We start from the raw sequence: 14,257 nt of genomic DNA, 5'->3' as shown, positions 1-14,257 counted from the left end.
CATCGCTCTCCTCCTCCTCAGAGTCAGGGTCCTTAGCTTCCTCGAGGGCCATCTCCTCGGTGATCTTTGATGTTGTGATAGCGTTGTGGTCGAGGTGAGGAAACTTACGTCGGGTCAACCACCTTCTGAGCTTGAAGCATTTGCGGTAGCCCGCCATTTCGGTCTCGAAGAGCAGCTCGTGTTGTTCCGCCGAAGACTTATACTCCTGGATGGCCTTGATCTTTGCCTCCTCCATCGAACGAAGCAGGATGTTAGTCCGCTCCTTCGCCAGCTCCTCGAGGTTCTAGACTTCTCTCTTAAGGGTCGCCTTGCGCTTCTTCATCTCCTCCTTCTCTTCCATCAGAACAGTCAACAATTCTTTCTGAGCTTGTGCATCCCTCAATAATTTGTTGTTCTCACTGCGAGCCAAGTTCAGGTCGGAGTGAGCCTTGCGAGATGACTCCTCGGCCTCGAGAGCCCGTTTCAAGTTCATCTCGGACTGGTAGACCATGGAATGGATCGAAAAGTTCACCTGACAAGAGAAGAAACGAGACATAAGTATTGAGAAAAATAGTTCGGCCCACTGAGTAACCTCTTTAGGGAAGATCGCATCTTTTCTCTTGAGGAGACCAAGCTTCGCGCTCAAGACACTCCGAGTTGGGATATTGCCCCCCGATGGGGTAGCCTCCTGAGCTTGCTGGGCCTCGGAACATGTAGTTTCCTTGGGCAATTGGCGTGGGGAAGCTCTATCCTGGTCCTCCTCGACCAGGTCGATTACCGGGGGCTGTTCGGTGTTAGTTGGGGGTTTGGAGGTGGTGACACCAACACCCGAAGTGGGAACCTCCTCTTGAGTGCGGGCCTTCTTAGAGGCCCTCTTCTTCTTCTTTCCCTTCTACATGCCTTTGAAGATCTCATCGGCAGAGAAGTCGACCATGATGACTGCAAGAAAGCAACGAATAGAGTCAGATGCAACACAAAAGTAAAACAAAATAAGTGAAAGAGCACAACGGTTAGCGACCTACTGGGAGGACTTAGGTCGGCCTGTGAGAGCTTCTCTTCAGTCACGAAGTTCTCAAACATCAAGCCTAGCTTCACCCAAGCCCAGACTTCCTCCCACACCTTTTTATCTAGCCTAACGCCGGGGTCCTGGATGGCGGGTCTCTAGTGGGTTGGAAAAGGCCACCCTTCCGCATTATGGACTACGAAGTAACGCTTCTTCCAAGCCAGGACTTTGTTGGGGAGCTCGTGTAACAACTTGTACCCGGGGAGAGGAGACATGTAGTAACTATGCCTGTGCTCGGGTAGAATACATGCAGAAATTTTCTTGATGGAAAGGATCGAGGAGAAAATGTCGAGGTCAAGAGGTCAGTTATAGTCGTGAAAAAGGGAGATGGTACCTACAATATTGCGAATGGAGTTCAGGTGGAGCTTGTCTATGGCAATGTCAAAAAATTTAATGATCTCGATTATGAAAGGGTGGAGTGGAAAACGAAGGCCAGCTATGAGTTGTTCCTCGAAGACCACAATCTCGTCATGACCATGATCCCAAGGAAAATTGCCTAAGGGGATACTATAAATGAGGTCGTTAGGGAGTCTATAGCAATCAACTAAGGAGAGGAGCCTGTTCATTGTCATTGTAGACAGGCTGAAACTGTCTAGCAAGCGACCTCGGTGTGAGGAGGAGGCCGATTTGCCATAAGCTTCCCGCTCTCGCCGATGTGAGTATACCTTGAACGGATTGGAGTCCTCATCCTGTGTCGAAGTGCCCACCTCGGCAGGATGAGGCTCCACAGTCTGTACTGAGGTACCCACCTCGGCCCCAGCGGACTCACCGCTCCCATCTAGAAGGCTATCTAAACTAAGGCCAGACATAACGAATAAAAAGGAAACAAACAAACTCACCGAAAGACGAAAGAGGAAGCGAACTGCCCTAGATACAAGACGCGAGCTGAAGAACGGATGCGCGACCTCAACTCTCGGATGCACTTCGAAAGACAAAGGAAAGGGGACCTGGGTCCCCCCTATTTATAGCCACAATATCCGGGAACTGACGACTCCGATCGATGCGATCCTACGGCTCTTGTGAAAACTGTCCGCACTCTCTTCGAGGAAAGATTTCAGTTGAGCACGATTTTTGGCATCCGCGGAGTTTATAAACTGCGTCGCGTCTGCGCATCCCCGATACGTGACCTGGTTTTTCCATTGAGCTACATGGGTTACATCGGTCTGACCATAAAACCGGGAGGTGAGCCAAGAAGAAATTGGGTCAACCTGCTTGCGCTGACCGTAAACTCCCCACACCAGGGTTGCAACCCATGAAATGGGGAGTGGGGGGCAATTTGGCCTGACTTAGCGACTGAGGTACATGTGGATGCGATCAGCCAGTAGGGTGACAACTCAGCAAGCGAGCCTCGCCAGCAACTCAGGAGCTCGGGATCTTGAGCACCTCAGCATAAAGGCACCTCGACACCTAATTCAGTTCGGGGCCAAAGGACCAAAGTGCCAGTTCGGAGCCAAAGAACCGAGGTGCCAGTTCGGGACCAAAGAACCAAAGCGCCATGTAAGCGACTCCAGAAGCTTCCCCAACAGACTCTGAATCTCCTGGGACCACGACGTCTAGTAACAGGGCTCATCCTCACCCCGTCCGAATCGGAGGAAAGTGATAAACCTTATCAACTGGCGCATTGCTCTCCTTCGGAAACGGAACGGATCTTATCTATGCAGCCTGGGGATCCCAGAGCCTTTTCGTAAGGTTCACGGCTACTCAACTATATAAGGGCATCGATCCTCAACGCAAAGGTACTTACAATTACTCACATTCAAGCTCTCTAACATTCATACTTAGCTCGCAAACACACAAAATACTAATTTAAGCATCAAATTGACCTCACCGGGCCTTCCACCCCGGTCCCTCTAAGCACTGTTTTACAGATTGATCCAGCTTGCCATGCGAGTACGTCCAGGCAGTTCTCTAGCTAGGAGCTTTCAGCTCGCGCATCATCAAATTTGTTTGTTAGGAGTTTCAAAGGTAGACAACAGTACATTAACGTTGGAGGAAACCTTGAGAGATGACTTGAGAATAGACTATCATCGTCGATATTCTATTTCCTTCAAAGAGCCATCCAGTGAGTTGGGATAATATTCTTTAGTTCTTTTCTGTGTGTTTTCTTTTCCCCTTCCATTTCATCCTTGCATTGAAATTGAAACTACAACAGATTGATGGGTATTGGGAAAACATTAATGCAAAAGACTGAAGTGAACGAATGTTGGTTTTTTTTGGAATACAGGGAGGGTGTGAAGGTGAAGGGATACTTTGCATGGTCGCTTTTGGACAACTTCCACCGCCGCCACCTCTGCTTCCGCCCACCTCAATGCTGATGAACAGATTGCAAGAAGAAGAAAATAAATAGTGATTTTACCTTTAATTAATATTATTTTTAAAAAGTTAATCTATTTTTTAAAAATATTAATTTTATTGATATTAGTACCCAAAAGTTGCCCTTATATGCTATTATCCCATAATTCTTTCACCCATAAAGGAGGCAAAGTGCTGAATCCAAAAGTTCAGGGGAGTAAAGTGTCACCACCCCTAAGTAAGGTGTTGGTATCGTGCACACCAGGCGTATGATAGGATTTCTTTATTGTAAATGGACGGAGTGGGGACTGGGGACTGAACTGATCCTTCTCCAGCTACAGAAATCCAAAATCCAGCTGGGCGGCAATGAGAACAAAAGCATATAAAAACCGTTTGGATTAATGGTTTTTAGATATGCGACCGGTCAGAAACTCCTAGGCCTGTAAAATCGAGTCACGCTTCGGATTTCAAGTCAAATCACTTCGGTTCTTTTCATACGCTGCTGCAGAAGCTTAAGACATCCCCAAGAAGCGAATTTTTATTTTTCAGGCCGAAGAAAGACGAATTGGATCTTTTAAACGAAAGCGGATCTTATGGGTGGAAATAGTTAGATCTTCGGAAGGAGACGAGTTAGCTCAAGATTTTCTAATCGAACATTTCTTGTGGTGATTTCTTGAATTTTGAGTTACTGGATTGGATTTTTTATGGGAAAAGGAGGAGGCTGTGTGCCAAGTAAAAAGCGGTTGCCACTAGTTGCTTCCGATGATCCTCCACAAACGGCGAGAGATGCGCCAATTCCCGTCGAGGACAAGAGCCCGACTACTGATGCCAGTGCTTCAGTTGAAGATACGGCACCTCAGCCTGTACAGAAATTTAAGATATTCATTGTTTTCTATTCAATGTATGGGCATGTTGAGGGGTTGGCAAAACGGATGAAGAAAGGGGTGGATGGGATTGAAGGTGTCGAAGGGGTCTTGTTTCGTGTCCAGGAAACATTGCCAGAAGAGGTTCTAGAGCAGATGAAGGTCCCTCCTAAAGATGAGGATATTCCAGTGATATCTGCACAGGAGTTGCCGATGGCTGATGGGATTCTGTTTGGATTTCCTACAAGGTATGGATGCATGGCTGCGCAAATGAAGGCTTTTTTCGATTCTACAGGGCATTTGTGGAAGGAACAGAAGCTTGCAGGCAAGCCAGCTGGTTTCTTTGTGAGCACTGGTACACAAGGAGGAGGACAAGAAACTACTGCGTAAGGCTACTTCTAACTTCCATCTCCAGTCTTGCTAATCTTGGTTGTTCTATTGGCTGAGAAAGAGAGCTAATCATTTTTTATTCTAATATATTACAGAGAACACATGCAACTACTTAGGCTGATCATGTCTTTCTTTGGTCTCCGTTCTTGTTGTTGTTGTTTTTTTCACATATATGCAGAATTTCCTGATTATAAGAACCAGTTCTTTGAGAAATCAATTGAAGTTAAAAATAAGTGACTTAGCACTGATGTATATCTATCAAGACCGGATGATAGAAAATTGGGAAATATTTAATAAAACCATCATTGGATTAGATGCAAGTTTCGTGTAAGGTAAGGTAATACTCCTGTTGATTTGGTAAGTTCTGTTATCATTCACCTAGACTAGAAATTCATCATCAGCTTTTAACATTGTCCAGTAACCTGCTTGCTCTGAAAAAGGGTTAGAAAAAGGAATGTGATACTATCTTTTGCTGGGTGAGGGAGACTTGTATGACAAAGCAATAAGATGTGAAATTATGTTACATTAAGATTAAAAGAGAGTGCAGTGGAGAATATATAATGAAGGCCAAAGAGAGGACTATATGACCCAATCCTTGACCAAAAGCTAATTATCCATTTTGCTTTTTGTGCTCAATAAAGGCCTTTCCACACCTAATTTAGCTAAGCCATGTTCAATTGAGTTTGTTCTTAAGATCCAGTTGATCTGGACCTAACCTTTTACTCCTTCATTGAATAGCATTGGCAGAAGAGAATCTAGATCACTTGGCAATCTGGGCCTGAATCAAAGAGCAACCGCCTCTGCCTTAGTTGTCTACATTGCAGATGAGTCCAATAATGACCTGAAATATCCTGTCGTCCTTGTTGAGGAAGGCCTTACTTTTTTCCAGGTGGTGCCACACTCCCTAGGGAAGGTGAGGCCTTCCCCTCGAGTTTTCATTAAGAGACTCCTTTGAATTTACTTGAGGCCATTTGCAGTTACCAATAAAAAAATACAAAGAAAAAGTAGAGGCCATCACATGTGAACTAAGAAGAAATAGAGTTTACCTCCTTGAAGCCTCAATTTGTATATCTGCATGTACGCATTACATGCAAAAGTTCTTTTGTTCATCTTCATTTTACCCAGACAAAAACATGGACACTAGCCTTCAGATTCAATTGTCAACTGCTCCTATCGGAAATAGGATTGACTACAGATTCGCGCCATAGAACATGGTTTCATAAAATCTGTGCAATTTTCCTGATCTAAATTGAGCAGCTTTACATGAAGAAGATTTTGCTCAGCATGTTCTATTTGATGCGGGTTGCAAAAAAAGAAAAAAAAGGCCTTCCAATACAAGCAGCAATTAGACCTGACATGCAAACCTACCATTGACAAGGGATCTAGAATCCTGCCTAGGCCTATACAATGAAGGAGAAGGCTAGTGAAGTGTCCTTCTCCATCATACAAATGACACAAGCAAGGGGAAAATAAATTGTAATTTTTTTTTTATTTAGTGCAAGATGTGGTGAGTTTGCTGCAAGCTGCTTTTTTTTTTCTTCACATGAAAAAGAATACACTTGGTGGAGCAATAGATAACTATTAACTTTTAACCAAGAAGAGGCCAACAACTGGCTTTCTAGTGGAGTGGGAACAACCTCCATTTTGGGGCAAAATTTTCAGGTAGCTTATTACTATATGTACTAGATTCTTTGTGCCAGCATTTGCTGTTTCCCTCTCTCCCTTTTGGAGAGTTGAGCATATACAATCATTTTATTAATCATTAATTAAACTCTTGATCTTGTAATGCAAAAAATAAAAAGGAATTTACTGAAAAAAGGCCAAGGAGTAGGGTGCCAAATATGGCAATTTGACTCCGAGGAGATAAGTGGATCTATTTAAGGTCAAGTGGAAGGATTTTTCCTTGTTCTCATCAAAAGGGATCTAATCAAGGGGAGTTTCCCATTAAACTTCACATAAGTATATAGTTCTATAACCAAATTACTTCAAGGAGCATCCCTGTTAATGAGGTTTGGTGCAGACCAATTCCTCCTAGGGTTGGTAGTTTTTGTTGGGAAGACTATCTGGAAAGATTCAACACTAGTGATCTGCTTCAAAAGAAGAGACCCAATACTTTCTTGTCACCTCATTGGTGTGTTCTTTTTAAAGCTGATGGGGAGACTGGTTTTCATTTACTGGTGTCTTGCTAATTTGCAAAGTCAATTTGGGAGTGGTCTTTTTCCCTCTTTGGGTGTAGTTGGAACCCTCCATCAGACTTGTAAAGTCTTTTCTCCCCTTCTTTTTTCAGGTGGCGTATGAAAAGGGGAAGAACTATGTGGAGAGGACTGAGGGTTGTAGTATGATGATCATTAAGAAAGAAATTCCAGGATCTTCTCAGAAGTTGAGAGAGGGGCTGAAGAACTGAGGGCTATAATTTATATAAGGGTTGTACGGTGGCTGAAATCCCTAGAGCTATTCACAGATTACACAGTGGATGACATGTTGAGGAAGTGGGGTGAGATTGCAAACTGTACCCAGATCAAATCAGTAATGAGTGTGTCTTGGACCCCCCCACCCCCACCCCCACCCCACCTACTGGATTCTTAAAACTAAATTTTGATGGGAGCAGTAGGGGGAATCCTGGACAATCAGGGATTGGGGGTGTTTTTAGGGATGAGAATGGGATTATTTCTGCCTTGTTCTCAGGCCCAATTGGAGTGGGTGACTCCCTTAGAGCTGAGATCTTTGCAGTTATGGAAGGAGTCCAGAAAGCTAAGGAGATGAATATCAGAAAACTCATAATTGAAGGGGACTTGGAGGTGGTGATAGGGGTGGCTGAATAAAGACAACAATGGCTTATGGAATTATAGCAATGAGAGGAGGAAATTTAAGTGGCTGGTGCAAGAGATGGAATTTAAGATGAGTTGGGTTAAAAGATCAGCTAATTCTTTTGCTGATGGATTAGTTAAACAAGGGGTGGAAAGGGAATCAATGTTTTGGGCAAAGTTGTAATTTTATTGTTTCTTCCTTTCCTTTTTCTTTTCTTTTCTTGAGGGCTCAAGTTGTAATTGGAAGATAAGAAAGTTTGTCTTCCTTTTTGTAATTATTCTTATGTTGAATTAATGAAATTGTTATTGATCAAAAAAAAAAAAAAAAAAACTTCAAGGAGCAATTGGAAGAGTTCTAATAGTATTCCATGTTGAATTGAGGGGACACGTACCTTTTGGTGTAGGAGTATTTACCACTCAATTGTAGGATTGAGGTTTTGAGGGCTCAATTTTATTAAATAGTTTCTCTAATAAGAGTTGATTTCCTAGGGCACCAATTATTATTTTGTTTTAAACTTGACATTTTAGCATTCTCAAGTAAGTAAGATTGAAACCTTATTCTTGTGTATTGTTTGCATCTCCAACAAGAAAAGTTGTTCAAGTGCTTCAACAATATTTCTATGTCTGTATTGGTATCAAGCTCTAAGTCAACAGTAATGTTTTTGGCCATTTCATGGTAATACTGTTTCCATATCTGGACAAGAGGAAAGCCCCCGATCTTCACCACCAAAATCCAAAAACAAAATCTTCCCCAGATTTACAAAGGCATAATGTTATTACCATACAAACAATCCTTATCAACCCAGCATTGGCAAGACCACCAGCTACACAATTGAGATCTCTAGGGTCCACCTAAAGTTCAGGGGCTTGCTCTTCCTGCTCCACCTCTTGCTTTGGCTCATCATTTTGACTGGCGGCATGGGCAACCTAAATCCCAGCAAGCCACATAAAGAAAAGAAACAAATTTGGATAGAAATAGTATAGAGATGAATTTCATAAAAAAGTTCATTCTGTATGTACTTTTTTCCTTGTGCAGAATTGGAATAATAGTCTTCTATTCTTCATTTTCAACATAACTACTCTTCCATATAGATTATTGTGGCATGAACCAATTGAAATGTTTCCTCCCCTTCCTGTTGATCAAAAAAGGTAGCAACCATTTCCATTGTTGTTTTCATATTATGGTGAACCAACTGGTACAAGTAACCTTTCACTATCTTTGCAGAAACTTACTAGACTTCACACATCTATCCCACTAAACATGATCTTGAATGAGGCAATTAGCATGGAGTTGGCCTTCATATTGTTCTTCCAAAGATTTTTAGCTTGGATAGGTTGTTTGATGTGACCATGCTCAGGTGTGGGAAGAGGCAGAATTATGTGGAGATACACAAGAGCTGCTGTGGTTTGGACTTTATGGAAGGAAAGGAATGCAAGAAACTTTGAGGGGAAAGAAATAAGTAAGGAGGCAATAATTGAAATCATTCCAGTGAGGATAGCAAATTGGGTGAAGACGATGGACTTGTTTTTAGACTTCACAATGGATGATTTCTTCAGAAATTGGGAGGCGGTTGCAGGGTCATCATCTGAAAAACCAGAGTAAAGAGGGATTGGACACCACAAATTAGGGGGTGGTTGGAGCTAAATTTGATGGAAGTAATTTGGGTAATCCAGGACCATCCAGAAGTAACAAGGGATGATGAGAATGGGATTTATTTACATTGTATTAAGGTCCAATAGGTGAAGGAGATTCAGTCAGGGCAGAATGTATGACAGTATGTTTGGGTGCCAAAAGCTAAGGAAATGGGAGCTGAAAGATTGATTACTGAAGGTCACTCCATAGTGTTTATCAGTTAGCTAATGAAGGGTAGTAAAGCCGTTTAGAGCCATAAAAATGAAGCCAGATGCTTTAGATGGTTTTCAAGAGATATGCATCTAGGAATCAAATGGGTTCAAAGATTGGCTAATAGTTTGGCTGATTTTTGGCTAAACAAGGGGCTATGTTAACAAAATCCCAATGAATTGTAAATCCACAACCTCTTGTTGTACTTGTTTGTTTATTTATAAATGGAATTCATGATCTTTGTTACTGATCATATATTGTTTTCCAAAGATCAAGAGTCTTCAGCTGAGGTTTTTAAGTTCCAGAAATTCTTATCTAGGAAGACACTCGTTGCTTGGTAACATAGCAGAAGTGTGCGGCATAGCTGCAGCTCCAGGCTTCAAGCTTGCAGAGGCCTAAGCTTCCTTCATTCTTTGGTGTATATGTTAATCCCCGTCCAGTGTTAAGATTGATTTCCTTTGTTTCTCAACCATGTATACTAACAGGGAAAAATTCTTCTTTATCTCCATGGGCTATCTGACCTATCTTAGCATGCTTTGCTTGTAAATGCATTGGTTTGGTATTTCTTTCTTCTTTGAATTGTTTTTTATTATGTGCTTTGCACTTTGGACTGGAATATTTAAAACATTCAGACATGATGGTTGACTATCCTTTAATTAAGTGGTGAATAAACATGTAGTACCATCAAATTCTTCTTTTATAACCTTTTGTTAGAGTTGTTTTATTTAGAGTTTTCAATTTGTTTTATTTATTGCTGTAATGATGATTATTTCTCATTACTGAGTCAACATTGATTATCAAAAAAGAAAGTCGATTATCAATTTATCATTTTTTGTCATTTTTAATTTGGTATTTCGTTTTGCTTTTTACATGAATTATCTCGATCTAATATTTTAATTTATATATTTGGGTTATTAATAATGCTTGAGTTATATATTGAACAATATCTTTTATCCATCCTAGTGCAAGGTGAAAGCCAGAAGGATTTGCAAGGTTATGGATTATGTTCCTGAGGCTCAGTTTGTTTGCACTGGTGTAAATGCATGGGAGTGCAAATAGGCTAGGTTCAGAGTTGACTTTGTCTTGTTTGTTTGTAAAAGTAAAATGATGTAGTCCCCACCTCATATGAAAGGGAATGGAGGTAAAAGGAGGATTATTTGTTTGGTAGTAAGGTAGGAAGCAAGATGATTTGGGATGCAACATTTGTACTTCCAGTGAGTGGAAATGAGACAAAAAGTACAAATTTTGTATCTGGTAGGACTGTTAATCATGGTTATAAACAAATGGATGCAGAACTGGACTTGGTGCAAAATTATCCCATTTAGAATTGCACTGGAAACAAACAGATCCTGAGTGGTAATTGGAAAAACAAATTTTTTCCCAGAAAAATACTTTGTATCTAGATATCTGGTGATCAAAGGAAACATACACAAGAATTTGTCTTTTAAGCGTATGTTTATACCAAACAACTTATTCCTACTGCAAATGGGAATGTTGAAGGAACGTTTTACAACTGGTAAACATTTTAGTGTCAAAATCCTGCTAATAATAGGAAACAACTAATGGTTCTCCTAGACTTGTTACTGTTAGTAAAATACCTAGATCTGAATCTAAAAGCTAAAAACAACAAAGATACTAGTCTACATCAATCTTGCTCTATTTTTGTACCATATGACCTCCAATTATCAAAGAATATTTTCAGATCTGTGGGGCAAAGGAACAATACCAAATCACCTCTAATTTTCTTTTGTCTTGCACCCTTATCTTATATCATCATCATCAAAGCCTTTTCCCAACTATATGGGGTCAGCTACATGAATCCTATTCTACCATTCTGTTCTGTTCAGTGCCATATCCATTGTAAATTTATTGGCTCCTAAATCATTTTTCACTATTTCAACCATGTCCTTTTTGGTCTGCCCCTAGTTGTATTAGCCCCTTCAATTTGTAACATATCACTTGTTCTTACCGGTGCTGTAGACGGTCTTCTTTGCACACAACCAAACCATTTGGGTCTCTTTCCCTGTCTTGCACCCTTAGATCTGTGGCCACGTGCACGTGAGGCAACTGGCCATACCTATGGAGAGCCTGCTGTTCTGTGGGTTTGATCCCATGCCTCCTATTTGGAGGGGTACCAAGTGACCATATTTACTGCATCTCTAAGGCTATGTTTGATTTGAAAGAAAGGTAGGGAAACCTGTACCAACATATTTCTGTAATGTGCTTTCTTAAGAAAACCATATGTTTCTCTCCCTGGCTGATAATGTGGTATGGATTCCCAAGCTTCTGCAAAAACATTGGGGGATTTGGAAATACATTCATTGGCTGTATTTTTTCTGCTAGACTTGAGTTTGTCTTTCCTTCATCATAGGAATGCTAGAAGGGTTTGTTGGTCTGATCAAAGAGTTTGTCCCCGATGACATACCTGTGCTTTATCAGTTGGTGAGAGGGGCTGTATAGAGGCTCCTGCTCGGTGAACTTCACATGGAGACTTGCTTTCCAACCAAGATTGCGTTTTTCGTGTTGGAAGTATGCATGGATAAGATCCTAGCATTCAACCATTTGATATTGGAAGAACTGCTCATCCCTAATATGTGTATCATATACAAAAATAAACAGCTATCAGTTCCTCACCTAAGAAATTGTTGCTTCATTGTCAAAAATGGTCTTGTGGTCCTTTTTTGAAAGTTTTGCTATGGGTATAGTATCTCCCCATGGTATTCTGGAAATTATTTCTATACGGTCAACTAGATACTTTTCTCTGAAGGGAAGAAGAGTTCAATGGGTCTTCCCTTGTTTGCTTTATATAATATGTTGCTTACTTTCACAGGAAAGGAACATGAGAATTTTTTGAGCACAAAGTAGTTCAAAGGAACAATACAAATATCATTCATGGTCTTTTTAGTGGAATACAAAAATCTTAATTCAGGAATCAATAGTTTTTTTTTTTTTTTTTGTTGAGTGAAAGGATATATATAGCTAAAAAGATATCATACTATCCCTCTTTTTTTTCCTGAACAGTGTAGGTACCGAGTATCTGTCTTCTTTCTTTATAGAAATATGAATAAAGTCATACAAAATATGCTTAAATGCTATTTATTTATGAGAAAACTCTTGCTTCCATTCTCATGTCGTAAAATAAAAATATTGAGGATCTCTCATTTTCATAAAAGATGAAATTGTTTAGTTACTTATGAATAAGGAAGATGATAATTCAAGTGGAAGGGAAATTTAATATCTGATTTTTGCATCCCTTCACTAGCTATTTAGTATTAATTGAGAAGTTGAGAACAGAAGATGCCACAGACAAAATATCCCCACCCCCACCCAAAGTCATATCTTTTAATCTTTTAAACTCAGCTATGGTCAAACTGGCAATACAAACCACCTTGTTTTCCATATACAAGTTTCACAATTTACTAAGCCTTCAATAAGTTGTAAATATCATTTTCCCCCATTTTTTCATCTTCCAATAGATTTTGCAAATTACAAGTGATTCAAAGAGCATTTTTGTGTTGTGAAGTTCTGTGCTGATCCTAGGCCCGTTCCAGTCTTTAGCTATAGCTGCAATTAGAGATGTATAATAATTTCTAATTTAGCTTGGAATTGTGATCTATTCAATGACCTTGTCTCCTTTCTTTGTTTTTCCATTTTTTGTTGCAGTTGGACAGCAATCACCCAGTTAGCTCACCATGGGATGCTCTTTGTTCCCATTGGATATACTTTTGGAGCCGGGATGTTCAAAATGGACTCCATTAGGGGAGGTTCTCCATATGGTGCTGGAGTTTTTGCAGGAGATGGCACAAGGGAGCCAAGTGAGACAGAGCTGGCGCTTGCAGAACATCAGGGCAAATACATGGCAGCATTTGTCAAGAGGCTTGGCCGAGCATGATGTGTTGACCACACCCTTGTCTCTTTTCTTGTTGATTAAAAAATTCATATTGTGATTTTTATGGAATTTCATGTTTTGAAGAGTCTAGACTGAACATATACTGCCATTGATTTGATACTTTCCTTTTTTTTTTTTTTTTTTACTTTTGTGTGCCATTGTTTGTTGAGAAAGTTGTATATGGTTGAAGGACTTTTTCCCCGTTTCATTACATTTTTAATAATAATGAAGTTGTTGGATGTGTTCGTTTGTGTACATTGCTCTTGAATAATTAAGACATTTACCCCATTTGAAGACAATGCTGAACTGTAAATACAATTTGATCAGCGGCTATGAAATACTACAGAGAGGGGTTCTTCATGGCAATGGGTGGTATTCGTACCGTGGTTCTTCCTTTACAGAACAATGGCCTTGCTCCTTTGTATTTCCATTTTTCGTTTTTCATTGCTGAGTATCTCTTTTTTGATTTATTAAAACAGGGTCTCTCTTTGCTACATTATAAATTGCATTTGCATGGTTTTGCAAAAATAATTGATTGTATTTTCAACCTACTCAGATCACTACAAATGGATTCTAAGCCCTTATCCTACAATTGTCGAACCAAATAAACAACCCAACCAGTGGCTAAACTTGTATGCAGGGAGTGCTCAAATTTCAGGATAACCATAGTCCATAGACCAAAACTCTGTACAGAGGACAAGGAAAAAGGTTAATGGCTAGCAAGAAGTTCGTGCTGGGTGGTTCATCTGATGTTGCCATAGACCAGTCAGGAGGTTCCTAGTTGGACCATTTTTGATCTATGAGTTCAAGAAGAATTGAATAAAAGCAATTTGGGGAGAATACCAGCACAAGAGATGAATTCTAACAATAGCAATCAGCTTAGAGTGAAGGCATTTTTGCCAATTGCCACCACACAGGTTGCAAAGCCTCTTGAAGGTATACACTATTAGTCAGCACCTTTCTTTGATAAACATGTTCCAATGTTTAAAATATGAAATAAGGCCTTGTCCAAGACCCCAAGATTTATGAAGTTGCTTCAATCTGCAGCATGACACGAGCTTCGGCTGGTGAGTGGTGAACTCGCAACATAGCTTATCCAAATTCCAAAAGCTCCTCTGAGCAGATCTAAGA

The 14,257-nt window shown here is 40.5% G+C and overlaps 1 protein-coding gene across 1 annotated transcript; it reads left to right on the top strand.

Annotated features, from left to right (window-relative positions):
• Positions 1-3,546: 3,546 nt before the first annotated feature.
• On the top strand, positions 3,547-13,381 carry LOC104588185 (putative NAD(P)H dehydrogenase (quinone) FQR1-like 2). Its single transcript, XM_010246025.3, has 2 exons — positions 3,547-4,583; positions 12,901-13,381. Exons 1-2 carry the CDS (start codon positions 4,039-4,041, stop codon positions 13,127-13,129), a joined length of 774 nt encoding a protein of 257 aa, XP_010244327.1. The 5' UTR covers positions 3,547-4,038; the 3' UTR covers positions 13,130-13,381.
• Positions 13,382-14,257: the final 876 nt, after the last annotated feature.

The sequence above is a fragment of the Nelumbo nucifera genome, chromosome 1 (assembly GCF_055504915.1).
Source record: "Nelumbo nucifera cultivar China Antique chromosome 1, China Antique-T2T, whole genome shotgun sequence".
NCBI lineage: Eukaryota > Viridiplantae > Streptophyta > Magnoliopsida > Proteales > Nelumbonaceae > Nelumbo > Nelumbo nucifera.
The sequence above is the reverse complement of the archived record's forward strand: the minus strand, read 5'-3'. Positions and strand labels throughout refer to the sequence as shown.

Coding starts and splice junctions, on each gene's coding strand:
- LOC104588185 (XM_010246025.3), top strand. CDS start 4,039: ATGGGAAAAGGAGGAGGCTGTGTGCCAAGTAAAAAGCGGTTGCCACTA. Junction 4,584..12,900: donor GGAGGACAAGAAACTACTGC/GTAAGGCTACTT, acceptor TTTTTGTTGCAG/TTGGACAGCAATCACCCAGT.